This window comes from Lissotriton helveticus, chromosome 9 (genome assembly GCF_964261635.1).
Source record: "Lissotriton helveticus chromosome 9, aLisHel1.1, whole genome shotgun sequence".
Lineage (NCBI taxonomy): Eukaryota > Metazoa > Chordata > Amphibia > Caudata > Salamandridae > Lissotriton > Lissotriton helveticus.
In genome coordinates this window covers 590,113,879-590,141,596 of record NC_136070.1, presented here as the reverse complement: position 1 = coordinate 590,141,596, position 27,718 = coordinate 590,113,879, and the positions used below count along the sequence as shown (strand labels likewise).

The following is a 27,718-nucleotide window of genomic DNA, read 5'->3' as shown; positions in this document are numbered from 1 at the left end:
TGCAAAACGACACTGTTTTTGCAACAAGTTACTAAATATGTGATTAATGGTTGGCCACTTATTCGGAATTTAGACCAAACAATGAAAAGTTAGATACAAGTAACTGATGAACTGAGTATGAAGGGAGAAATACTGATGAGGCGTGATATGTTTGTACCACCTTTCATCTTGAGAAAGAAATTAGTAAAATTAGCTCATCATGGACATCCCAGTGCAACTGCTACTAAGAGATTGTTACAAAAACACTACTGGTGGCCGGGAATGGACTCGGATGTAGATGAAAATATTGACAAATGTGTTGAGTGTGTGAGATCAGATAAACACTGGAAAATCAGTAAAGAATAAATGCATTAGGTTAATATACCAGAGGTCCATGGTTAAAATTAGGCACAGATTTTTAGGGATGTTTTCATGTTCTTAGTGAAAAGATGCTGTACTCACAGACTATTACTCAAAATGCATACATTATGAGTTTCGTGCTTATATTACAACTGAGGTGATTATTTAACTTTTTATGGAGAATGTTTGCAGTAGAGGGAGTACCGAACATCATTGTATAGGACAATGGTACACAGCTTACATCAAGAAAAATGATGGAGTATCTTTCCAAGAATGGTATGAAACAAAAAAAACACTATTGTATTGTCCATCTTCTAATGGTCTAGTAGAAAGAGTCAACAGGTATCTAAAGGAATGTATTCAGGTGACATTAGCGTCCAATTTAAGTGTATAAAAAAAGATTTTGTGAGAAGGTTTCAAACTATAACAATACACCACATTCTATTACTGAGCATACTCCATTTTTCTTGATGAGAGGGAGAGATGGTTGTAATTTATTGATCCCCTAAGTTAAGGAAACAATATCATTGTTTCAAAGAAATAAAAGATTTGGAGTCAAAAGCAAAGGACGAGTTGACACAAAAACAATTTAAGGACAACATTTACCATGATAAAATGCACAGAATGAAAACCAAAAAATGTTCTGTTGGTGAATGGGGTCCTAATTAGAAAACCAATGAAAGTACGGAAAGGGAATTCTGTATATTATCCACCTAAACAGATCATTAGAATTGGGATGCGCATGAGCCCAGTGATGACGTACAAAATGAAAATGTGAATTTGTATGCACAGTACAGAGGTTAAATATCAAAAGGAAAATAGTGCTACCTGCTAAATGTAATGATTACATGTTGTACTAAAAGGTTGTTTAAGCAATATTGTTATTCACATTTCTGTCAGAAAATTTGGAAATGCTTAGTTGCATTATTATTATTTATTTATTTTAGCAAGGGTAAGGTGTTGCATGGGGTAAGAATGAGCAGCTGATGGAAATTCGTAACTTTGTACATCACAGTAACATGGAATGCTAGGCATGCATTCGAAGGGGTTATGTGTAGAATGTTGCGGGATTAACGACCAAGAGGTTGATGTTTTTTTATTTATTTATTTATTTATTTAATACATTTTTATAAAGGGCGGAATTTACCCGAAGGTGTCAGAGCACTGTACAATAGAACCAGTAACGTCACATGAGAGAACTGTTACAGGAATGGAACAAACAAAAATAGCATGTGGCGTTAGCTTGTGGGCCTTTATTTATACTTTGTGAACAAATGTATATTTCCGATAAGATTCCGGTTTCCGAACCATCATCTCGTCTCAAAATCAAGAACGACGCTGTCAGTTAAGTACTTCTTCCTTGTCCAGTTGCCGCCGCCAAATTGTAGTTTTATTTCTATGTCAAGCATTTACGGCACTTGCTATCGCTTTACGGCTTGCTGTATAGCTCTCTTCGTGGCCGGGGCTCCTTCCCTCCTCCCTTTCTACGCTTCACCAAGATGGCCGCCGGGGTAAGAATACGGAGCAGAGGGCCTGGATTAGGGAATCGGTTGCCATCCGCCTCCGTGAAAGCGGCAGCGGGTTCAGAAAAGTGTGGCGGTCACTCAGGGTAGTACTGATAAAGTATTTAGATCGGGGTCCCTCTGAAGGAGCAGACTGACTGGAAGAAATGAGTTGTTTCTGGGCTTGGAAATCACAAGTTAAGCTTAGGGACTATACTGTTGGGTAGGGTGCGCGAGACCACCGGTATACTGGAGGGCTCCTGGAGACCTTCTAGTTGGGTAGAATTTTAGTAAGTTCTCGCTTAGGAGATGGAGTCGATCCATTCAATCCTGGAAGATTTCGTTCCGGAGCTTCAGAATGCATGCGTGAAAGTTAACATTTTCCGGTGGCTTCTAGATGAAGCCACATACACAATATATGATAATGTGCTACACGCTGTGGTATCAAGTTGATTGACAACGGCACTTTAGCATACGAATGTTGTATACCGGTTCTTAAGGTGGCGTACCTTTGAGTTGTTAATCCCCCTTTTAAAAATAGTCACTTTAAGCCAGTCCTAGATTTTCCCCAGTTACACAGAGGACGCGGGAATATTTAGTTAAACCTTTCTCAATATACGTGTAACCTTGTAATTTTTCCCAACGTGCTTAAGGGGATTGTTTGAAAAGACGGGACTGGCTGAAAGTAGCCACCGTGACGTATTGGTAGATAGCACCATCAGTAAATGTGTGCACACGTTTTCGTTTGTCAGCACGAGAAATGGAGCTCGGCGCTGTATCCTTTTTAAAATATATATTTGCGCAAGGCGTTCAGCTGTGCTATTTGGCACCCCGTATGTAGGGTGATTAGATTTAGTGTATTTTACCGTAAAGGACCTAGCACACTAGTGAAACCAGGTGCTGTATGTAGCACACGGACATACGAATAAAGGGAATTTAAAACTGCATAGCTGCGCTGCAAGATGAATAATTCAATATGTAGTCTTAAATTGCATGTTTGTTTGTGCTTGTTGCGCGATATTGGTTGTGTTATAGATTGGACGACAGGTATGATGTGTGGTGTTGGAAAACGTGGATGACCGATTTTGAGATTGAATGTTATGATGTGGTTGACCGCAGGGTGTTGATTATGTTGGCGTTTGTTTTGAAATGACCTGAGTGGCATTAGGGTGCGGGGATTGCGATCAAGTGTGTTTGATTAGTAGATTGGTTTGGAAGGAGAAGGAATTGGCTGTGGTGTAGCTATTACCTAGTGAACTGCCAAGTACATTATTTGGGTAGACCTTGCTGTGTGATCACTGGTTAAACTTCGTTTTCTTTAATTTTTACAGACTCTTTACACATACCCTGACAACTGGAGGGCATTCAAGGCCCTTATTGCTGCTCAGTACAGTGGCGCAAAGATAGCTGTCAAGTCTGGGCCCCCCCAGTTCCAGTTCGGACAAACCAACAAGACCCCCGAGTTTTTGAAGAAGTTTCCTTTGGGAAAGGTGAGTGTTAAATGTTGGCCTTTTTTCTGTTTGGACGTTAAATAGGTACGTTTGAGAAGTGTAGCACAGTCGTTCGTTTCACCGAGTTGACTTGAACACAGTTACCCGATATTGACGCCCGTTATTTAAATAATGGTTTGAAAGCACTGGCCTGGTCAGGTTTGGGCGCTGACTTTGTTCACAGAAATATCTCTGGATGCAAAATACTTGTCACAATTGCATGTGAATTGATTTATTAAAGCAATGTGCCGTTTGAAGCTTTGTCGTGACGACGACAGCAGCAGAATTATGTGTTTAATTTAGTAATTCAATAGGCTGTTAAATAGTTTGATCTTGTTTGTACACCTTCCAACTTGCCTGGATTTTTGTCATAGGATTTTAAGCTTAATTGCATCCTAATTGCTGAGTAATGTTTGACTTAAGAAACCAACAGTACATACCAGAAAACCAATTTCTACCCCCAGAGATCCGCATCTCAAAGTAAAGCAGGCCGGTTCCAGGACTTGGTGTCTGGGAGGGACATGAGAAGCATGGGTGGGCCATATAAAAAAAATAGGTTTGTCCAGAGTCACCCATGTGTCTGAGAGCTGGGTCTGGGCATACCGGATGGCCTTGTACGGATGAGAGCGACATAATACACATACTGTATGCTTCTGTTCTATCGTTTTGACTATATTGGTAGAGGTTTAAAACTAAGAGCTGTATCTCTTCTTCCCTCTCCACCTTACCCTTCTTTCTCTCTGTCCCTCCCCAAATATTACCCTCCTTGCTCTCTGCTTTACCACTTACCTCACTATTCTCCACTTCTTCCCACCTACTGTCTCTCGATGTTATCTGCTCTATTCCCTGCTGTGACCTGGTATGTTCCCTGTTTAGGACCATGTAGCGAAACTTTTTTCAATTTCTTACATAGTCCTCTCTTTTTAACAATAACATTTCAACTGTGAACTTTTGTACACATTTGCACACACGACCATGTCTGATTCGTTTCTCAGAAACTAAATTCTTTACACAACTAGTTTTGCACAAGATTATTACGATGCCTCTAACATAGTGTACAAGGCCTTGTTAAGCACCATGTACAAATGTCGCCCTATCTTCATTCACTGGGCGTCAGAGCTATCTACATAGCCATAACATTGTTAATCTATAACATACATCGCAAGGCTGCTTTCTATTATAAATAATGAGCCTCCTGATAGATGAGCAGAGGAGGCACTTCAGCTGACAGTCCCTGCATGGTGGGACCTCACCACACAGCGGTCTGACATCTTGTAAGGGGTGTCCAGTTCGCAACCAAGACAAGGTCCTTAATTCTCCCCCGGCAGCTAATGGGGTTGGATCGTCCCATGGGGGATTCTTGGCTCTACATTTACACACGCTCTAGGTACACTTAGAGTGGGGTTTGCATAGTAGTACGCCTGATTACTGCCCTGGTGTTGAAGAGACTGGTAGTACCCTGGGTGAGTGCGGGTGTGGGTTGGAATCAAGTTATGGCATGGAGGTGCGCAGTGGAGGGGCCAATTAGGTCCAGTAAAGCTCACAGGGAAAGGTCATTGTTGAATCTAGACTGTAGGAAATATGAAGTGTCCCATTCCTGGGAGATTGTGTCCTTGTGTAGGTGACGTACCTCTTCCTAGCATAGGGCTTCATCTTCTGCTGCCTCCATTTACGCATTGCCCCGTACTAAGCTGCCACCGGTGGTGCAGAGGGGGCCTTCCATTGGAGAGTGGGTACCCTTTTAGCTAAAGAGTGCCACGTCTGCGAAGCGTGTCCTCTCCTCATAGCACTTGTTTTGCTTAAATATGCCTAAAGTAAAAGCCCCCGTGTGAAAATGTCAGTGAGCGCAGTGACCTAGCAGTGCGTCACGTATCGCCTGCCAGTATGTCACAAGGTCCTGGCAGAACCACAGCATGTGGCGGAGATCTGCCACTGAGCCTCCTTGGTGGCAACGTAGACACTGTAGGGGGAAAGTAGTTGTTTGTGTGTGTGTGTGTGTGTCGGATAAGCTGTGTGAATGGTGCTGAATTGTATACTTTTAAGACTGGTGTTTCTAGAAACTGTTAAGGAAATGCCAAGGCTTGTTCCATTCAGCACCCTCTCGGAGCTGTCCTCCCATTTGCCACAAGACCATTTGGGCAATACTGGTGTGGTCTCACAGTGCCCTATAGATTCAAGTGACTGCCCCCCCTCCCCATGTGAGCATTGTTTGGAGAACAGTGTGTTGCAGGTTCTTCGTCCTGGGTGAACCACAGAGCCTGATATGTTTTGAATATTTGCTGATAAGTGATGAATTGGGATATCAGTCAGCTTGGAGTTGATCTAAGGAACTGAGGCGCCCATTGGGGAAAAAGGTCACCAGTTATGACCAGGGATCGTTCCTACCTGCTTCGCAATTCTTTGATCAAGTATGGGCCAGAGATTCGTAAGATGCCTAGCAATGGAAATACTGGTGCTTTTTGGGGAATATTGCATGTGAGGAGGTGTACCCATGCAATACATCTACGGGCCATTAGCACCTTCAAAGACCAAACTGATGGAGGTATGACTTTAGGAAGCTTCTAATCGTGGTTGGTGCTAAATGGCCCGGCCAGCGATTGTGTCCTGCCAGTGAGCCACCCATTGCAGCTGAGCTGCCAGGTAATAGGCATCGAGTGACTGGGCACCGAGGCAGTCTCCTCCAGTTGGCATCTTCAGTTTTTTCAGGGTTATTCGGTGGTATTTTTTTCCCCAGATTAGATTCCCAAGTAACATATCCAGGTCTCAGAAAAAACCCTGTTGTGGGGGGTTCTACATTCATGTTCGTATAGTTGTAGAGAACCCTGGGCAAGATCACGATTTTAAATAGTGTCTTTCTAGTAGTAGCCAGCAGTCCGTGTGGTTTGCAAGTTGCAGTCGATGAGGTCTGTCGTGGAGTGATGGAGGCAAATGCCAAGGTACTGAACGGTGGTCTCCTGCTAGTTAAGTGGGGTACCCTGCCCCAGGTGCATCTTCAGTGGAATCGAGCTGGGGCTGAATGAATATACAGAGGACTTTGCCCAGTTGACGCAGACCTGCTGCATTTGCGAAGGCACGGAGCGTATTGTGTTTGCGGAAGCGATCAGTGCGGACCATGGAGGACAGGAGCAAGTCATCAGCATGGAGGGATAGTGCATGCGCTCTGTCCCCCAGGTGGATCCCCAGACCTGTTTTGCCACTCAGCCGGCTGGTGAGCGGTTTCATTGCCATCGTGAACAGCAGGGGCGACAAGGGGCACGGCACCACTGCCAAGTACATTATCCCACAGGAAAGGTTGGTGAAATGAGCCGACCTAAGTGGATTTGGGTGAAGGGCTTTGTCTAGTAACAGTGTATAGGCTAAGGGGCACCTACCCACCCCCATTCGATCCAGTACTTGAAAAAGATAGACCCAGGTTAGCGCATTAAGCGTCTCCTCCAAGTCCAATAGCTGGCATGATGCGTGATGGAATCTCTTGTTTGATCCTAGGTGTGAAATTGGCACCTGATGTTATGAGAGGTGCTCTACCCTGGGACAAAGCAGTTTTGATCTGGATGAAGAGCTCTGGGAGAGTAAACGTATCTGCTGGATAAAATATATACTGGGAGCTTGTAATCTGTTCCTAGTATGGCAATAGTCCGCTGTGAAACCGGGTGCTAAGCTGTTGACAAATGTCCTATAGTACTCTATTGGCTATCCATCAAGGCCTGGGGTTTTGCTTTTGGCATGGTCCTGAATAGATTGTTTGACATCTGTGGCTGTGATCACACCATGAAGGCTGTCTCAGCATCAGGAATCCTAGAAAGGGCAAGATTTGACAGGACCGGCTCCACCATGTCCGCTGTTGCTTGGGGAGGTGCCTCTTATATGGCAGAGTAGTATCCGAGGAACGCCTGTAAGATTTTTGTTGCGCATAAAGGTGACATCGGACTGTGAGGCGAGTTCCAGAGTGGGACTCTAGCAGCTTTCCGGATCAGCCTGGCAAGTGATCCAGCGGGTGTGCCAGGGATGAAATACTCCACACAATTCAATAGGGCCCTCACACATTTACCTCATTTTCATCACTTTCCCTGGTGCCCGCTGGGGGTCCAGTTTTATAATTCACTCTGTTTATTAGTTACTTTCCTGTAGTCCTTGAAATTTTCTAAATCAAATATATAACCTAACTAATCGACGCACTTTCCTCTGGTCGATGGACCATTAGTTGGGTTAGTTGATGGTGATAATAACAGTTTTCTAACTAATTCATATATCTTAGTGATATAAACACACTCTGGGTAAGATTCATAAGTTTTATCTAAATTTCAGTCCTAAAGGTGAACGCACTTTCAATACAAATTCACAGTGCAAACGCCATCATTTTCACATGGGAGAGATGAATGATTTAGCAGATACAGCCAAGGACACAAACTCATTCAATAAATCCATGCAAAGGAGTGGATAGATGAAGACGAGTTCAAAGGCAAAACTGCATTTGCAAAGAAATATGCAAATTATGAGTCAGAATATTTACCAGTTTGAAATACTGAAAACCACCCCTCTGGCCAAAGGAATTGTGGAGGTCCCCTGAGTTAGAATGAGGGGACAGGCATATATTGTTGCAACTTTTTAATAACTATTTCAATGCAGGCTTCATAGATGAGGCATACACTTCTTCGCTTTCCCACGTCCCCTGTCCTTGATATTTGGCAGCAGTTAATTTCTCCGGTCATTGGGTCATATTCAGAGTCTACTGAGCATGCACAACTCGTCGTCATTCGGCTCCATTTTCTCTCCCGGTCTGATGCGAAACAGGCCCAAATGCACACTATTGATAAAAGAATCCTAAACAGATGTTGTTTTCTCAAATATATAATTCGCACTGTTCACCACCCACTTCTACTCTATCCCATGTTTTTATTCTATTTCTGGGCAAAAACATTAGCATAAATGGCTTTCCTTTTAGTTCAGGCAAGCAGATGCTGGGCATGCAGTTCTTCAATACCACATGTTGTTCCAGAAGGGCAGTGTAATGGATTTTAGCCTTGGTTAGTTCAACGCTGTTAGCAGTTTTGTGCTCTGCTGCTCTCCAGTGTCTGCAAGCGCTGCTTCACCTCTATTTCGTTGGCAAGTGTCTTGCGTACCCCCACTGTCAACTGTATGCAAATCTCTCATCAAAGTGAAGGCGTCCCACTCAGTGGTCCTATAGAGGTTGAGTTATGGTTTTTGGCACAGTAGTTCCTATAAGAGGGGAAGGTAGCATAGGATACAGTGGAGTAGAGTCTGGAGTTCGGGTGTATGGCTCTCCACTTGTCTGCCAGCACCCATTGACAAACCCACCCTGCAAATCGCTTTGTGTGTAGGGGGGACGTTCGCTGTAGTGGTATGCTAGAGTGATCCAGAGGAGATAGAGTACAGTAATTGTCACCGCCCAGCACTCATGATATTTGGGTCCCATGTGCCAGTGCCGTGGAGAGCGTTGTCCAGAACGCTTCCGTATTGCTCTCCGCACTTTCTTTTTGAATATGCATGTCAGCCCTCGATCAATAGTTCCACCCTTCCCTGGTGGATAATGTTCGCCTGTGCCTATGTGGTGGCTTACACTGCCCCCACTCCCCTCATCGCTTTCACTGTTGCTGCAGCTCCCTGAGCAATACTATATGTGCATGCAGTCTCTTAATTTAGGAATATACAGAATAGTGTTTCCTCACTGTGTGCATGCCCTGTACTTTCAGAGTGGTGGAAAATCTAGCGTTAGTGAGTGGAGTCATAGCGTGGCCAGGGGTGCCAGCCTGTCCCTCGGAGCGTGCATTCTCCTGGGTCTCTCCCGGGCACTGACGTCCCACCGCCCTAACTATACGAGGTGTGTGATGCCTATCTATCCTGTTGAGACTGGGGTGGAAGGGGGAGTGAAAGTGCAACAGGTACAGACAACAATTTACAGAGCCTACCGCAACCGGCAGTATTTCCAAACTGAAAACAGTTAACCATCTAGTTATGCTGGGTGGTAGCCTAACGATGAGTTTCAAAGGTCCGAGAGCGGCATCGCCCTGCTTGTCCGCATCTGTTCTGTACTGGGCCCGATCGTAATAGCGAGGGAGTGGGCGGCAACATCCGCTAGTAGTCAAGTATGTAAGTAGGTGCTCAGTCCTGTGTTTTGACATTGGGGCCTACGATTAAATTGTCTGTCTGTGAAGTCATTAGTGTTGGAAACTGAGACTCCCGATTGGCGTTATGGGACAAGTCTAATTCTCCATCGTTGAGGGAAAGATGTGAGGGCCACTGTCGCCATCTAAGAGCCCACTCCTGCCCTCCAGGTTGGCTCCCTCCCAGAGGTTGTCAACTGTCTTCTATTATGTTCCAGGGCGGGGCAGAGGATTCCACTTTGATGGTGGAATCCTCTGGTTGGTCTTCACATGTGATTTCTTTGTTTCCGTCCCGGTTGCATCCCCGACCGGGGTGGGGGCGGAGGTAGAAACTGTAGTGTTCTTGTCCGCTCAATCCCATGGTCTGTAAAAAAAAAAAAACAAGCATTTACAATGCAATAGGTCTCGCATTTATGCAAGTTTGTGCTATTGGCATTGTAAATGACTGCCTTTTATTTGTTTTGCTTTTTAAAACATTTTTTTTTTAAAACATTTTTTCAAACACAACTTCCTGAAGGCCCACCCTGAAACCCCGTTTGTGGACACCTACTTCTCTCTGATCAATGGAGCCACGAGCACTGATATCATCCTCTACACTATATGTAGAGCACAATGGAGGAAAGCGCTCCTCTCCTTTCTCACTACCTCCACCACCAGAAAATCCGCGCATGGTCTAACACTCTCTATCACACCATCCCAACTCTTCCCAGGCAGAGCCACCATCACTATCTACAACAACGGGATCATCCTATTCCAATCCACAGATAGGAACCATGACCTACTCGACAACCTGTTCCCCACCTTCATAGAACATATCTCCAACCGTCGTACCTCCATTCCTAACACCTCAGACTACACCACACCCTCCACCCCAATCGTCAAGCTAACATTCCTAACGACACACATCTCTCCCCTCCCCCTAGCGCTCTAGTCAGTCACCCACCCGATGTTACTTCTTTACACCTCTCAATCACAGGCGTAGACCACTCCCCCCCCCCCCCCCCCCATACATCCCCCACCCCCTCCACCTCACACCTACGAGTCTCGCAGATGTCACTTCTTCACACCCCTCAATCACAGGCGCTGATCACTCCCCCTCATACATCCTCCACACCCCCACCCCTCACCTCACACCTCCTACAAGTCTCGCAGAACCCACCACCTCCCTGAACTTATCTCCCCCTCCCCACGGCAGGACCATCTCCCACCCTATCCCCCCCCACTCTCACTCCCCACTACCCCACTCTCTCAACTAGACTCTCAGAACACACCACCACCCTTACCTGCACCCCCATCATCTCCAGCCTACGCTCATCCCCCAACTCACCTTCGCCGCCCCCCACCAACGCCCTCACCTATGCCTCCAACCTCCCCCCTACTTCATCCACACCCCTCCCCCACAAACTCTCTCAACCATCGAATGCCATCCCACTTACTATTACCGCAGAGCCCTGCACTATCACTAGCACACCCCTCCCCCCCCCCCCCCCCCCCCCACTCCAGTCCCTTGTTCAACCAGTCGCCCACGGCTCTCATCACCAACACCATCCCCACTCCAACTCTGGACATGATCTTATCCACCCTCCTACAAGTCAAAGAAGATCTTCACACCATCAAAGAACTTCTTTTCACACACTCTAGACACCCCCTACCCACCGCCACTTCCTCGCCCAACAAGCTCTGCACCCTCCCCACAGACCCTCTCACTCAATACTCCCCGCGTTGGCCCTCTATCCCCACTCACAATCACACCTACTGCCCCCGTCGCACCCTCAATCCCCTTTCGGACCACGACATTCACACCCTCCTCCGCTCATATGTCCCAGGTCCCTTAAACCACACAATCACCACATACCTCCCCATATCCATGATTCCTTCAAATCCCCTTAGGCCCCCCACACAAAGCAACAGAAGCTTCGTCCCCAATAATCTCAGAAAAGTCCCCCTCTCTCTAGAACACTCAACCACCCCTCTTGTAAATGTAAATGTAGTTGAGCTTATATAGCGCACAGCTACCCGCAGTGGGTGTCCCGGCGCTTGCTTAGGGAACCCTTCCTGGTATTCCCCTGTGAGATAGCAGGGTATCCACAAGGTGAAAGTCAGGCATCCCGCCGCGAGGGGCCGTTGTGGAGATTAAGCAAGCTATTGCCCAGAGTCGCAGAGTGTGAACCCGTGAGTCGAGGAGGCACCGGGGCGAGAATTATCGAGTCCGTGGAATTTTTAGCCCAAGACCCGCCGAGGCGGGGAATTGAACCCTGGTCCAGGACCGATCTCAGCTTCCGGGTCTGCTGCCTCTAACCCCTGAGCCACACGTCCCCCCCCCCCCCCCCCCCCCCCCAGACTCAAATGCATCCTACTCAACTGCAGATCGGCCCAGAGACACTCCTCCGACATCGCGGATCTCATCATAACAATGGACCTTGACCTAGCCGTTCTGACTGAAACCTGGCTAACTGCATCCTCTACACCTATAATGGACATTCTAGTCTTCCCCCCCCCCCCCCCCCCCAACTACCACATCATTAGTCTCAACAGGACCGGCAAGACGGGCGGGGGAATCGCATGCATTTTTAGGAGCAACCTCTCTGTTACTATAGTCACCTCCCCCACCCTCACCTCCTGTGAACTCATCTGCCTCAATATCACCAGCGAGGGCAAACCTGTATGCTCTTTACATGTCATCTACCACCCGCCCGGGGACAACCTCTCCTTCACCCAACAACTCATGGACATGATTTCATCCAATGCCGGACGACCGATCACTCAAGTCTACCTGGGGGACTTCAATCTCCACTGGAACGATCAGAATGACGCAGTGGTGAATAGTCTCAAAACCTTTCTTAATGCGCTTGATCTCACTCAAATCTGCAACAGCCCGACACATGACAAAGGCTCTATCCTCGACCTTATCATCGCTAAAGAGGACTCTACCCAACTGGAGGCAATCCAACCCTGTGACTGGTCAGACCACCACATTATCACATTCTTCATCAACGAAAAAGTTAAACCTTACCCGGCTCAACCCACCAAATCCAAGATCTGGAAAAGGGACCTGAAGAAACTTAACCCCAACTCCTTGCCTTCCCACACCTGCAGTCTCCTCCTTCCCCCTTCGGATGCCTCTGACGTACAATCTCTGACCGACTTCTACCTCGACACTATGACCTCAATCAACGAAGCCGCCCCCCTGCAACTGAATCGAGTCCATCAAGAACTCGAACCCATGGTATGATGGTAGACTCAATGAAGACAGGCGTACCATGCGAATGGCAGGACGCACCTGGAGATCAGACCCCTCAGCACTGCACCTTAAAACTCTAAAGAATAAGAGAAATGCCTACTTTAGGAAAATCAAGCACTCGAAATCTGACCTTTAGCCTCCAGCTGGACCAAGCAAAAAACCGACCTAGAAAACTGTTCGAACTAGTCAAAAATCAAACCAAGGTGCAACCTTTACAATCAAGCAGCACAACAAGCGATATACCATCCTGTGAAGGCTTTTCTGCTTTCTTTAAGCTAAAGACTGACAATATAAGAAGTGATCTCCACAATGATGTAAGCCGATACTCCAGCCCCATCAGCATCACTACCACTCAACCCAAAAACAACGCGGCATGGTCGACCTTCGACACCTACTCTGAAGAATCAATTTACAAACTGCTCAGCACCTTGAAACCCTCTAATCACCCCTTACCTGCTAATGCTGTAAAAGACTTCACCCCCCTGCTCCTCCCACTCTGGACTAAAATCATTAACAGTTCCCTTCAACAAGGACTCATCCCAGACTCACTCAAGGTGGGGCAAGTCACGCCTATACTCAAGAAACCTACAGCTAACCCGGCCGACCTAAACAATTACCGCCCTATTACCAATATACCCACCTTGGCCAAACTGCTGGAAAAATGCGTACAACTCCAACTGACAAAACACATTGATCAGTTTGACCTCCTCAACCCTCATCAATCAGGCTTCCGAGCAAAACACAGTACGGAAACGGCTATGACGCACATAATTGATGACGCCCTCCAAATCCTTGATCACAACGATTCCTGCCTCCTCATCCTACTTGATCTCTCCTCCGCATTTGACACTGTCAAACATGAGAACCTACTGGAGCTGTTAAACACCAGAATGGGTTTATCCGGGACTGTGCTCAAATGGTTCACTTCCTTCCTACATAACCGGGCTCAAAAGTTCAAGATCAACAACGAGCTGTCCTCATCTGTGCCTGTAACATTAGGCGTCCCACAAGGATCTTCCCTATCCCCCACTTTGTTCAACCTCGTCTTGGAACCACTCACCACCTTGCTTCAAGCTTCTAATGTACACTTTCACATGTACGCCGATGACACTCAACTTTACCTCAAACTACAATCCCCGGATGACATCAAACTTCTGAAATCCACGCTCAGAAACACCCAATCATGGTTGGCAGATAATCACCTCAAACTAAATGCTCTGAAAACTGAGTTCCTGCTGATCTCTCCTCCTGCGAAAATCGCCATCACCCAAACCTGGCGCCAGCACCTAACTGCACTCCATGTCCAACCCACCATCGTAGACTCCGCTAAATCCTTAGGCATCACACTTGACGCCAATCTCAACATGCAGCAACACATTAGCAAAGCTACTAAAGGAGCCAATTTCCAAATCGACACCTTGAGGAAACTTAAGCCCTTCCTCCCAGCTAAGGACTTCCAAACTGCTGTACAAGCCCTAGTCATCCCTTGCATAGACTACGAAATTGTGGCTCTCAGCGGACTCCCCCTATCAACAACCGCACCCCTAAGAGCCTCCTTGAACGCTGCAGCGAGACTTATCACTGGATCAAGAAAACATTCGCATATATCCCCTGACTTAAAATCCCTGAACTGGCTGCCTTTTGAAGCCAGAATTCAGTTGAAAATTGCCTGTATGACACACTTGGCCATACACCACAAGTCACCTAACTACCTCACTAATAAGCTGACTATATCAGGAGGCTCAAGATCCAATAGAAGCACAAAAAATCTCCTGAAACCTCGAAGATTCCGGAAGGAAAAAACATACAAACGCTCCTTCTCAGGGATGCATGATGCACTGGGCCAGGGACAGACTAATTTGCATATAGCCAGGTTCTGAACTGGGATGGTGCAGTGAGCTAAAAAACGGTGATGGATCAAGCCCTGATCTGTTGACTGGGTAGGAGTGTTCTGCTTAATTCAGATACTCTGTCCATCACCACCCCCTTTTGAATCGTTTTGGCCACCACAAGTGTGGAAGGGTATGCTCAGATGTGAGTCCCTTGCTCACTGCACCATCAGGATTCAAGCAAGCCGGGCCGAAGACGGCTGTAATGCCAGAAACCGGTCCCCGGAAGCTTGTTTCCTTTCCAGTGAAGAATTGGCTTGGTAGTTTGGTCTGCCCTGTTCCCATGATGCACTGGGCCAGGGACAGACTAATTTGCATATAGCCAGGTTCTGAACTGGGATGGTGCAGTGAGCTAAAAAACGGTGATGGATCAAGCCCTGATCTGTTGACTGGGTAGGAGTGTTCTGCTTAATTCAGATACTCTGTCCATCACCACCCCCTTTTGAATCCTTCTCAGGGATGGCACCCAGGATCTGGAATGCACTCCCTCCTGAAACCAGACTTGTCTCCTCCACCGCATTTTTTAAGAAAGAGGTAAAAGCCATCCTTATGGCTAAATTCACTTGAACTCTATTTTTGTTGGATCAAAGACTTTGCACCATTTTGGTATTATTGGTTATCTGACTGTATCTGTTTTTAAGTTTTTATCTGACTGCTATCCTATGTTGTTACTCACGTACTACCGACTACTATATTGTACCTTGTTTCTGTAAAGCGCTCTGATATCTGCAAAGATCTTGTTCGCGCTATATAAAACTTTGAAAATAAATAAAAAGCATTGTCATGTATAATGCTAATAGCTTAAACTCTCACTAAAGCGAGACCTATTGTAAATGCTTGCGTTAGTAAAGCTGCCTTTCTTTTTCAAACTGAACCCCGTGAAATCTGGAGTTGTGGTGCTGGGAAATAAAGGGGGACATTTGGGCACTGTATGCTGTCCGGTTCCTACACTCCAGTTTTATTACTGACTAGTGGTTTTGGGCCACCCCTTAGGTCTCCTCAACGACAAAGCATTTCACACAATACATTAATGAGCACTGCGCGAAACGGATTCTGTGGTGCCAGACCTGACCAGACTAAAGGTGGAGATAGAAGTGACTATCCACCTCAGGCACACATTGTGTTGTGCCTACACATCTACGGCTCCCAGCTCCAGCCTTGCTGTGCGGTGGTAAACACAATAAAGGGACAAGTCGGCAGAAGAGGTGAGCATCACAAAAAATTGATCACGTTGCTGGAGACGCCCGGCCATTGGGGATTTCATTTAAATAAAATAAAACCACTTCCCCCTGCAAAGCTACCAAGTCTCGGCGTTAAGTAAATATTGCCCCGGTCTAATCTGCTCATTAACAAAGCTTAGCAGATATGGGGAGGGAACATTTGGTAACACTTATGAAGGAACATTTGGTGGCATCATGTTGAACATGCCACCCACCTTGTTCCTGAACAAGGCTCAGAACATAAAACGTAAACATTCTCAAGTAAAGTGCAAGAAGGCAGGCTTCGGGGAACACTACTTCATCTGAGCCTGGCTTCTTTCACGGGTTCGGGGACAAAGTAAGAGCCCGCCCAAGGCGCATTTTAAACTAGCTGTTGGCATAGTGAAAAAATATATATAGTGCGTCCCGACTAATGAAGGAGACTTTGTAAGTCCGCAAGCAAAAGATCCAGTCTGGATGGGCTGTCCTAGAAGGAGACCGGGCGGTAACAAGGAGGGACTAAAAAGCCTCATTTTACAATCAAAAGCCAGGGTTTACCATAAACGATGATGCCAACCAATCAAAAAACATGCATTTCACTGTAGTACAACAAATTAGATCACTGCATTGCGAAGCATTTATTAGAAGTGATCGTGTGTAAGGCTGAGTTTACAAACATTCATGCCCCCTACCACAATAATCTGTTAACTAAGAGGCAGGTCAGCTGTCGTATGCACCTTATGTGGCCTAGGAGCTTAAACATTTAGCAATATTATAGTTTTTAAATAAAACTAGATTTTTAGCACATCGCACACCCGAACTCATGTATTACAAGGTGTTCTAATAATGAAGAAATGTGAGGTAGAGTGACATAAAACTTCAAACATTACACACTTTGGTCGAGTGGGAAAGCCAGGACCGATTTTCAAGTTTTGCGAATTTCCCATTACGCAATAGATGGGCATCTTACACTCCTGTTTAAATCAATAGAATAGGTTCATACTTTGTCTTGAATTGCTAGCGAGTGAGATTCACGGGCAGCAAGCAAAGCCACTTGACGGTTCGGCTCGTTCCGGGCTTCAGGGCGCAACGTTACTCTTTCTCAGCCAGAGCCAGGCACCTGGCTCGAGCCTTCCAAGTGGCTTGCCTACCTCTACTGCATCTTCAGCCCCTAGAACCCCACTGCCGAGCACCTGCTGCTTGAATAAGTCTGTGGCTGAAACTTGGTTAGTGGCATATACACTCTGAAAATCCCCATTACATTTATACATATGCACAGAGTGCAACATGTATATATTCATTGTGTGTGGTAAGGCGTGACGATTCATGAGGCAAAGCCTTGAGTGGATAGTATTCCTATTCACATGTATGGTTTATTGCATTATCTTCATGCATGTGCGTTATAGACTTTTAAGCAGACCCTGCACAATCCCTTTGCATAGTACACAATCTCAATCTCTGTACCTCATCACCTCTTCGTGTCAAGATTCTAGAAGCTTTGTTGGTTACCCACTGGAGCCACAGTTCTGAAGGTAGCAGTGAGTTTTACAGGACTTATGATTAAAAAGATACCACCACTTCCACAACTGGGAATTGATTTTTAATATTGTTAGTGTTATAAGTGGGTTATACTCTACTTTTCAAAGTTCCCCAGACCATCACCTTTATTTGAAGCTTAAATAAGTGTGTATCCAGATCAGGGACTCGTAGCAGCTCAGAATGTTTATATTGAGGGTAAATCAAATTTTTTTTTTCTTTTCTTATAGTGTTTATTACTTGAGGTTGGTGACTGCCCACCTCAATGAATAACCCTTCTTGTCAGGCTGAACTTCAAATTCAGTAGATTAACTTGAGACCAACCCCCTTGGTAGCGATGGCACGGAGCAGGCCGGCTTAACTTTAGAAAATATGTAAAGTATTCATGCAATACCAAAACAGAATAAAGTAAAAAAATAATGAAACTCCCAAACTGAATTAAAAAATACAGTAAAATTCCATAAACAATGACACCAAAAACACAACTCCAATAAGAAGAACCAGAGTTTTGAGATTTGTACGTTTTGGTGCAATTTTCGCCTAAAGCTTTAAAAGTGGTAATGGTAGTCAATGGTCGCAGTAGACTGAGACCTAGGCGCAATTTGAGGCCAACCGTGGTGGAGCTTGTCAGATACACCAAGTGGGTTGGTCCTGATAAAAGTCTAGAAGTTGAAAAGGTGTTTTTTTTTTTTTTTTTTTTTTTTAAGAGGGGGAAGAGGGGTTCGCTCACATTTTTGGGGGTAAAACATCCTCTCAGTGCAGGCATCGGTGAAACTGTAGTCACTGCCATGGATGTGAATTCCAGATACCTGAAGCTTTTGAAGTCCCACCTCACATGGGAGTTAGTTTTTTCGGTGCGGAGATCTCTGTGGGGTATGAAGCTAAAATGTTGTCTGATGCTGTGGAAGTGCTGGTTAGATTCTGACCTTGGTGGGTCTCCATACAGCTCTGGAGTGCTGAAGGAATAGTTTTCAGAGGTTTCCGAACTGTTATGGTGTCCAAACAACCATAGGAGCACACTTCTAAGGCCTCCAGGACTTTTGGGGAGGGCACTTAAAGACCGGAGGGTGTCAGCCAGAGACCAACTGCAAAGTTCATTCCATATCCAAGTGGTACTGGTCAGCTGGCAGCTTATTGTGTCCTTGTAGCCACAGAAAGGTCACCCACCTGACTCCGAGTCCAATTTTTTTGTCATTTACTCAAGAAGAAGCAACTCTACTCCTTCAGGGCTCCTCTGAGGCCACAAACCGCAAGTCCAATCCTTTTCTGATCTTCCACTTGTGTAGACATTGTTCTGAGGAGGGTTCCTTGGGGTGCCACATTTGATTGGCACTAGCTAGTGGGTGGGAGTGATTCATCGGTGGGGTAAGAGTTGCCAGGTTCTGACCCAAGTTGTTCCTGTTTGCCTTACCGTAAACTTGCCCAAAATGGTGTTAGAGCAATTCCAAGGTAGCCCAAGTCTTCAGCTACATTAAACGTGTCCTCCCACATCTAACGCCAAAATCCACTTTGAAACTGGCCCTGTAGTCTGACAAAAATGAGACACAAGTTTAGTAAGACAAAGCAGGGACCTTCCGTAACCAAATAGAGAAACGCAAGAATTGTAATCTGATCCCTTTCAAGGGTGCAACATGTTTGTGCCTCAGGCTTTTCAGACCAGAGTTGCCACTGGTGTGCCAACAGGAGTAGCAATCCTCGTCCTGAATGTCTAGATCAGCAAAGTCATAACTGCCCATTCAATTTGACCTGACTATCAAAGTGGTCTGTTGTGTGGCTCCAGAGAAGGATTTCACACCTCATTAATCATGGTGTAAATTCCGTCACGGTGCAGGTGATTTTTTTTGCGCGGGCGGCCCGTGTCAGCCAACGGACGTGCGCAGCACTACAGAGGTGGTGCTTGCGACAGCTGAAGCAAACAGGTTAAAGGCTAAGTGCTGATTGGGCAGCTACTGGAGAGCTAGTGTAAATTAGCCTCCAAGAGCTTTAGAACTGGTAAATGTAACTTTCTGAAAGTAACTTTTCCTTAATACTTATCAATAATCTAACTTCAATTAATATGGATTTTTACTATCTATTAAAATAATGGTTTAATTATTTTCCTTGCTAATCCCAATAAGAAAGATAGCAGTACTGTTATTTCAAGCTGTACTCTGTTTTTGTGTATACGACAGGCCTGCCTCGTTGAAAATAGCTTTTGGAGCCTTTTAATTGTAGGGACATCGTGACATTATTTTCTGTGACACGCTTTTAAAATACCATGTAAGGAATAAGACCTTCAAAGGGCATCGCTGTTTCATATTTAAAAGTGGTCTTTGCCTGTAAGAAAAAAAAAATCTTTTAACAGGTTGCACTGCAGCAGCAGGTTAGTGGTAAGCCTGAAGCCATGTTTTGTAGGTCCACTCTGGCTTGCCAATAGGTGCTGCAGTCCACAAGTGACATTTAACTTCCAAGCCAAAGGCATATTTTCTAGACCATATAGTAGGGGCATATTGGCAAGTTAAATGTTTCAATTGGGAACACGCCAATTTAGCTATGTTTTTAAAGGGGGTGAACAGGTACTTAATTTCTGCTGAACACTGGTAAAGCGTTCAGAGTTAAAAAAGCAGCAAAATAGTTTCCAGAAAAAGGCAAAGTCTAGGGTGGACTGCAAAATGGCAGATTTCCTACGCTCTGTCTCCTTTTTCAGAAATGGAAGGTTGAGTAACCAGATTTGAACTTGTGAAGCCACTGATTGTAGGATCAGCAAGTACTTTAGAGCAGTACATTATATCAGTGTAGGGCCGAAGGAGTAACAGCAGCACTATAATCCAGACTACTAGAAATATGGTATTGGGGAGAATCAAATTATGCAACAGGATTGACTAAATTATGCAGCATAGTGTGAGATGGTATTACTTATGTTAGAAGGTGGTTCTGACACTAAGGGCCGCCCGGATTTTCTTGTTGCTTTTTGAGCACCTAATTGAGCTTTTACTGTGGGGGAGCCTCATAATCTGGGACTCACCCACGGTGAACTCATAATGAAGCAGACTGCATGGGGATTTTACTGGTGTCCCCCTGGCTTGACTAGTATGGGGCACCGTGCTGGTTACATGCAGACACAGGTGTACAGGCGTGTGCACACGTGTAGGGGCTGCACAGGGGAGATTCCTAGCGTGCGCAGTCCAGGAGCAGCTACAGAGTGAATGGTGTGGCAGGACTTGTGCAGAATTGGGTGGTGACATGGAATAGGCTTTATACCCTGGGAAGGAACATGCCAGGGAAAGTCAGTGTGTCTTACTGTGTTTTACTTCATTATTTCCCAATGGGGATGTGGGGCCCATGGCTAAAATAACTTCCACAAAGCCTACAGATTCCAGACACGCACTAATGTACAGTGTAGCAGATGTGAAAATGAGTATTCTGCTAAGTCCAAAGTCATATTTGTACTAATTTTGGGTCGTCCAGAAATGTTATATTTCTCGGAGTCCCTCCCTGGCTGGGGTCTGGCCATGGCAGGTTAGATTAATGACCTTTCTTCCCAGAGCAAGATCTTCCCTCCAAGGAGAAAAGATAGGTCGAGCTAAAGCCAATCCATCAACTGTTGTCGCTGGGTGCCAGGCACCAGGTTGCACCCAGGAGACAAGGCAGTGAAGGGGGAAGGAGTTTGGTTTCAGAGGCCATGTGGCCAGAGACACTGGACGACTCCATTTTGAACAACCCAGAGGCTGAACAAGAAGGAGGGAGGGGGCAGGGAAGTGATGTGTCGCTGTGTGATTGGACACAGAGACTTCCTGCCAGCCCCCTACTCCACTTTTAAAAAGTACTTGCACAGGAAGAGAAGCTCTCTGGGGTGTGGTCTGCGGAGGCGAAAGGTGCTGGAGCCTGGTGCAATGGGCAGTTGGAAGGAGAAAACCCCTGACTGCCCCCCAGGCCCCTAACAGCGCCAGAAGAAGAGCCCAGGATCGTGGCGCAGAAAAAAGAGGCGCAGGGAGCACGTGAAAACCGCTCCCTGCAGAATGCACCCTCTTGGAGACCCAGAGGTCGAAGGAGAGTGCTCCCAGTGGCTGGGGACGCCACCAGGAGCGAGAAGACGCGAAAATGGGGCAGATCGGACCCCCAGGGGCTGAGATAAGGCACCCCGAAGGTGAGCGACCTTTGACCCCTAAGAAGACCGACGAAGCGCGTAGGGCTCCGTCGCCGGTCTCAGAGATGCCCCCGGGGTGAGTCAGGTCCCGGGGGCTGCCCCCCCAAAGAAGTGAAGCCGGGGTGAAGATACCCCGCGGGGTGCCAGGAGCCCACCCTGGCGCCCCGCCGAAACCTGCGCTGGGGAGCGCCGTTGCGCTCTCCCTGAAGCGGTGCAGGATTGGAGGGGCCCGGGAGCCCAACTCCGGGCCCTGTGTGAGGAGACTGGGGCGGGAGGTGCCGTCGCGCGCCCTGCTAGGGTGTCTGACTGTAGATACTTAAACCTGTGATTTTATCTGTGATGCCTTTAGGGGCTGTAATTGCAAGGCATTCTAATGATATCCAAATGTGCTGAGTACTGTCATTCTAAAGTGTGCGTAAACATGTATTATTGCTGCTGCGCTTAGGTGAAGACCCCAGACTGCTAGCCCTTAAGATGAAGAGGTGAATACTGTATGGTCAGTAGGAGATGCGCAGTCAGGGTCATGTGTCACCAAGGCAGTTGTAGCCTGTTTAATGCTTGTTGAGGTAATGGGGGGGGGGTCGCCACTGGGATGGTGCCAGTGCGGAGGGCCCTCGCTCCAGGTTAAGACCAATTCACCGCATTGGGGGCAAGATGACGTGCATACATGGGAGTGATGGTACTAGACTCCACCCCCCCTGCGGGAGGGGTGGAGATGTTATGCAATGTCACAAAGTAATTCCATCATCATTATGTATATTTGTAAATTGGTGCGTAGTATTGAGTGGTGTGTGTGTTTAATAAATGTACTCTTACTTTTATAAAGCAAAGTACAGACTGGACATTATTGAGTATTATTTTTGCACACCTGCAAATGGCGATTACTAGCCCACACCACCTCCCTTGAGTAACCCTCTGACTGCTCTGCAACGCTACCCTCTGAGAGTCAGGCGCTGCCCCAGTGAAGGACCAATGTGTCATGTTATTTGTGCAGGCCTCACAGATGCTGCCTCGTTTTCCAACAACTTAATTTTGTCGCGATCATTTTTTTACGAGTTTATGCGGTCTGGAAAGAAAGTTCAGCTCATTGGGTCTTGTTTAAAATGCAACCACAGCAAAAGGCAGCTGGAAGGTGACCAGTAAACCTTTGTGAAGGGCCTTCTACTGTGCAGCAACAGGTTGCTTCCTTTTTTTGCAACTTCTGATCTGTCTTTAACGTTTTTTTTTGTTAAAATCTGCAAATTGCGCTGCAGATGGACTGTCAAATATTACAATTTCATAATTGTATATAAAGCGCTACGCCTGCAGTCTCATAATTGCAGTGGCCCTTACTGTAATCTATTTGTCTATTCATGTGACAAAATGAGAGAATTTGTTTGGAGGAGAAAAATGCAGTCACCGGACTGCCAAATACTGAAGTAACACGCTGAACCAGCCGGAGTCTCATAATTGCAGTGGCCCTTACTGTAATCTATTTGTCTATTCATGTGACAAAATGAGAGAATTTGTTTGGAGGAGAAAAATGCAGTCACCGGACTGCCAAATACTGAAGTAATACGCTGAACCAGCCGGAGTCGTATCCAACTAAACATTCTAAACTACGATTGGGATCTGCCACCAGTCAGAAGTAGCGGCTGACGGTCAGTAGCGGCTGGCGGTCAGTAGGAAAACTGTGCAATATGTATTGCTCCTGATATATTCCAACTCTCCGGGATCAAAATTTATCAGGTGCAATTATTGCTCGAAACCTGGGTTGTAATAGTGGGATTTTTGGTGCTGATATTTATTAGTCTTTTTTTCACCCACTAAATGTTGATGGATTTTTCCTGTAGAAGTCTACTGTGGGGAAAATGTTAGGAGTGGGGTTTTTATCATACAAATCCTAATTGCGATGTGTGTGGCAACAGGAGTTGTGCACATATTGCATTTTAATTGGGCAAACCATGAAAGGTGGTCTGGTCTGTGACCCGGTGTTTGGGTTCATGGTTATCGAGTCTGTAAACCACTCACAATTGGGAGTTTGCCCCTCCCCTAATGGGGGGAAATTGAGGATTTTAGTACTTAATCGCCAAATCCGCTTTTGCCTATTTAGCCAATAAATGTTGGCAGCTTTGACATTCATACATTAACTACAAGAGCATTTTAACTGGCAGGCTCCTGCTTGCCATGGGTGGTATGTATGGTAACCAGAGTTACTGCACAGATCAGTTAATAACCAGGACATTCTGGATTAGGGTCTTTCCTTTACAGCCTGCACATTGTTCATATTGAGTTCGACTGAGCTTCTGTCACCTTAAAAGTGACAAACTTTTTGCATCGGTGATGGGTGCCAGTTTGTCTTGTGTAGTGGTTAAAAAAATGCCTTCTTTGAATGTCCTGTAAGGAACAGGAGATGTTGCAGTTTTGTGGGCAACAGTCCCTCTGGTGTGGGTAATGTGTATTGTAGACCAAGTTATGTCACAAAGTTTGCTTTCGTACTGCTTACAGTCCAAGGAGGTGGTGTTTTACCCAAACTTACCACGAGCCTTATGTCTGAGTAGATGCTTGCTATGTATAGGACAAAACACACAAGATGGTTGATGGAATGTTGCACAATGGCAAAACATTCACCCCAAGTAACAGATCAGGGTTTAATCCATCGGTATTTTGCTCACCAAGCCACCCCAAATCAGACATGGCCATATGCAAATCAGTCTTGACCCTGTGCCTCATGGGAACAGTCCAGCCCAAACTGCCAAGCTATGTTCAGGAATGCATACCAACCCCAGTGGATTTCTGTCCAGGCTCCACAGAGGTGGTAGATGGTTGGGAGCTAGAGAACTTCAGTTCCAGTCTCAAACCGTGATGAAAATTCTTTGACCAAGTCATCCCTAAGACTGTGGGACATGATGAACGTGAGCCATGTCTGCTGGGAGCATTGATAGTGGGATAATATGGAAGAAAGTAACATTTCAGGAGTTAAACACCCGTGCCCAGGTCCCTCCCATCAAGTGTGTTCCGTTAAGATTTTTGTAAACTGGTGTGACACTTGTAAAGTTTATCCTTCTCCCACCCACTGCGCCCTGAATGTTTTGCAGTGGCTGCATCCTTTAGGCTACTGAGTCACGACTCCGTATTTTTATTAATTCTTCAATGTATTTACTTCAACTTTGGGCGACTTCTTCAAGGTCGCAGATCTGCGTAAATGGGTTAAACTTTGTTCCAGAGGAATGTAGAAGTGGACGAGGGGCTGTGCTTCGATCTAGGGCTTGGCATTCCAATCCCAGTTTGCCTGCTTGATCGAAGTGACATGGGCAGATGCCTTCATTTCATGTGCTTTTACCACAGCAACCAAACGCAGGTTGCGACTCCCCTGTTTCCTTTTGCATGGCACTATACCACTGGAGTCCCAGCGTTTAGAAAATCAGTTTAGCTCCACTTCTGTCCCTAAGAAGTACATATTGTAGGGGGTGGGCTGGCTTGGTTTTGTATTGGTAGGTTCTTTATGGATTACTGTTAGCTGCCCATATCACTGTGGTGTCTGAGGAAACTGGGAATTTATACGTTGCGGCAGATTATGGGTTTGCTTTGGGCCTGTGGTTGCTGCAGTGTTGTCCCAAAAGGAGACAGTGCCTGTTTTGTCCACGTGCAGACTGGCTGCGTTTCTTGCTTGGCTCCCTCAAGGAAGTTGTCCAAGCGACAGTAAATTTAATTCAGTCCTCTAGCGTAGTAGTGTAGCCCATTTGCTAATCTTTGTGTTTCTTGCTGAGTGACAGTGTAGATTCTGACTGCATTTGTCCCCCTAGGTTCCGGCCTTCGAGGGAAATGACGGATTTTGTGTGTTTGAGAGTAACGCCATTGCTTACTATGGTAAGTCCTTTGCTCGGCAGTAATGATTGCGTGTGAAAGCCTATGCTCTCGTGTCCCTTTAACGCAAGGCTACTCTGCCTTCTTCCTTCAGTCAGTAACGATGAGCTTCGCGGCATTAACAGGGAGGCAGCTGCCCAAGTCATCCAGTGGGTCAGCTTTGCCGACAGCGAGATCGTCCCTCCCGCAAGCACCTGGCTGTTCCCCACCTTTGGGATAATGCAGTACAACAAGCAGGTAAGGTGGGGTGCTGCTCCTCTCTTGATCGTCTAGCACCACAGCATCCTACTCGCCCCTTAACAACCGCCCCCCCCCCTCCCGTGTTGCACTTTGTATTCATTTAGCTCGTTGGTTTTTCCATACCCTCTGATTTCTCTTACAGGCCACGGAACATGCCAAGGAGGAGGTGAAGCGTGTGCTGAGCACCCTGGATGAACATCTGAGGACGCGCACATTCCTCGTGGGGGAGAGGGTCAGCCTGGCTGACATCTCGGTGGTGTGTGCGCTCCTCTGGCTCTACAAACAGGTGAGGACTTTGTCTTCGATCTCCTCCTTCCCTGCGTATCTTCTAGGGAGGGCCCAGGATCATGTGGTGGTGGGCAAAATTGCTTGCTGGAATGCGCAAAGGTTGACTGGTAATTCTGCTACCTTGTGTTGAGGGCATGAGATCATGATTAAATGTCTGAGGCTCTACTGTCAAGGCCCGGGAGAAGGCTTGACAATGTTTGCCTCTTAATATTTTACATAAAACCTGATCTCCGCCACTAATAAGCTCATTAATTCAGTGGCCAGTTGTGGTGGGTAGAGTATGGTGAGCCCTATGCCTTTAGAGACCCCTGCTGGTTTTTAGGGGTGTGCCAAATCGAGGGCTTTGCAACTTTGTGTAGTTTTTTTTTTGTTTTTTTTTGAGTTGCCAGCTTGGCGTGTAAAGGTTGGAGCTATAAAATAGATCTCTACACGGCAATTTGAAAATATTCCCCTTGATGCACTGGGCTGAGATCCCCCTGCACCCCCAACCCAGCTGACGCACCTCAACAGTCCCCTCCAAAGTATCTACCATCTGTTCACAAAAGTCCTTGTTTGTAGGGTGAAGTGTGTACTGGAAATGGAATCGATGGGGTGCAAGTATTGAGTTTTCCCTTTCTTTTGCCAGGCACTGCCATGGACAGTTCTTGAGTGGTGGAGGGTAAAATTGCTCCAAATGTGCACTGAGGTGCCTGCAGCCCCCACCCCATTGAGCAATACAAAAAATGTGATGGGACAGGAATAGTGCTGCCTGCACTGCAAGACCAGGTCCCCTCTGAAGAGGAACACAGTCCAGCCCAGACTGACAATGGCCTATATGGTCCTTGTCAGTAGTGTTGCTTTGTTCCAGTAGTACAGCGAGCAATGGACCCATGTTTAGGCATACCTGTCCAGACCAATACCTGGTGCCGGAAATTCATACAAGCATTTCTTCGATCACCTTGTTGGTTTGATTGGATACCCGAAGTGCGACAGGTATGCCCAGATATGACTCATACGCTAGTACGACAGGTATGCCTAGATATGACTCCTAGGCTCACTGTGCCAAATGTCTGAACCTGCACCCTACTGACAAGGCCCACGTGAGCCACAAGATATGGGGGTTGCTTGTGTTGCCTTCTGAAGGCAGACTTGCTTCCCAGTTTGGGATGTTGTAGTCCCATGAGGAGCAGTGTCTGTACTGATTTAGGTATGGCGACTGTTGGCTAAAGTGTCATGGTGGGTGGCGATCGCTCTGAACGCATTTCACCCATAACATTTGTGTGTTGCAGAGGTTTGTCAGTGTTGTATGAGGAATACAAAATAATCCACCTCCAGGCTGTATAGCAGACCGCTTTCTCTCCATTAAAAAGCATGAGCCATTCTGGTATTTTAAAAGGGGGCCATATATAAAATTAACTGTTGATTCCTTACCACTGTTTTGCGTTTTTGGTACATGATATTTTGCAGTCAAATTGGACTACGGGTTAAGTACCATGCAGAAATAAGAGAGCCTGCATTTGAATGACACCTAGTCCACGTTTGTTTTCGCTTGCTGAGAACCCCCCGTTTTGTTTTAGGTCGTCATGTACACTGCCCTGGTAAAACCTATTTGTCAATTGTTTACATCTCACTCCAGGTCCTGGAACCATCTTTCCGGCAGCCATACGTTAACACAAATCGTTGGTTTGAGACCTGCGTAAACCAACCACAGTTCAAGAGCATCCTTGGGGAGGTGAAACTCTGTGAAAAGATGGCGCAGTTTGATGGTGAGATTGGGTGATGGTTTTACAGTGGCATAGGTCCTATGTTCATAGGTTTGAATTAGTAGTGACATGCTAGCTCTTTGACTGGTGCACATTTGAGTTTAAGTTTTTTGTAACTCTGAGGTGTTATGGAAACATCCTTCAATAAGACCACAACT

At 46.2% G+C, this 27,718-nt stretch overlaps 1 protein-coding gene across 1 annotated transcript in view; it reads left to right on the top strand.

Moving 5' to 3' along the window:
• The first annotated feature begins 1,712 nt into the window (after positions 1–1,712).
• Positions 1,713–27,718, top strand: part of EEF1G (eukaryotic translation elongation factor 1 gamma) — a 68,719-nt gene continuing 42,713 nt past the window's right edge. The window contains exons 1-6 of the mRNA XM_078660577.1: positions 1,713–1,850; positions 3,173–3,331; positions 25,230–25,293; positions 25,385–25,527; positions 25,673–25,816; positions 27,434–27,563. Of these exons, the coding sequence (XP_078516703.1) occupies positions 1,839–1,850; positions 3,173–3,331; positions 25,230–25,293; positions 25,385–25,527; positions 25,673–25,816; positions 27,434–27,563 (652 nt within the window). The 5' untranslated portion in view covers positions 1,713–1,838. The remainder of the gene's footprint in view (positions 1,851–3,172; positions 3,332–25,229; positions 25,294–25,384; positions 25,528–25,672; positions 25,817–27,433; positions 27,564–27,718) is intronic.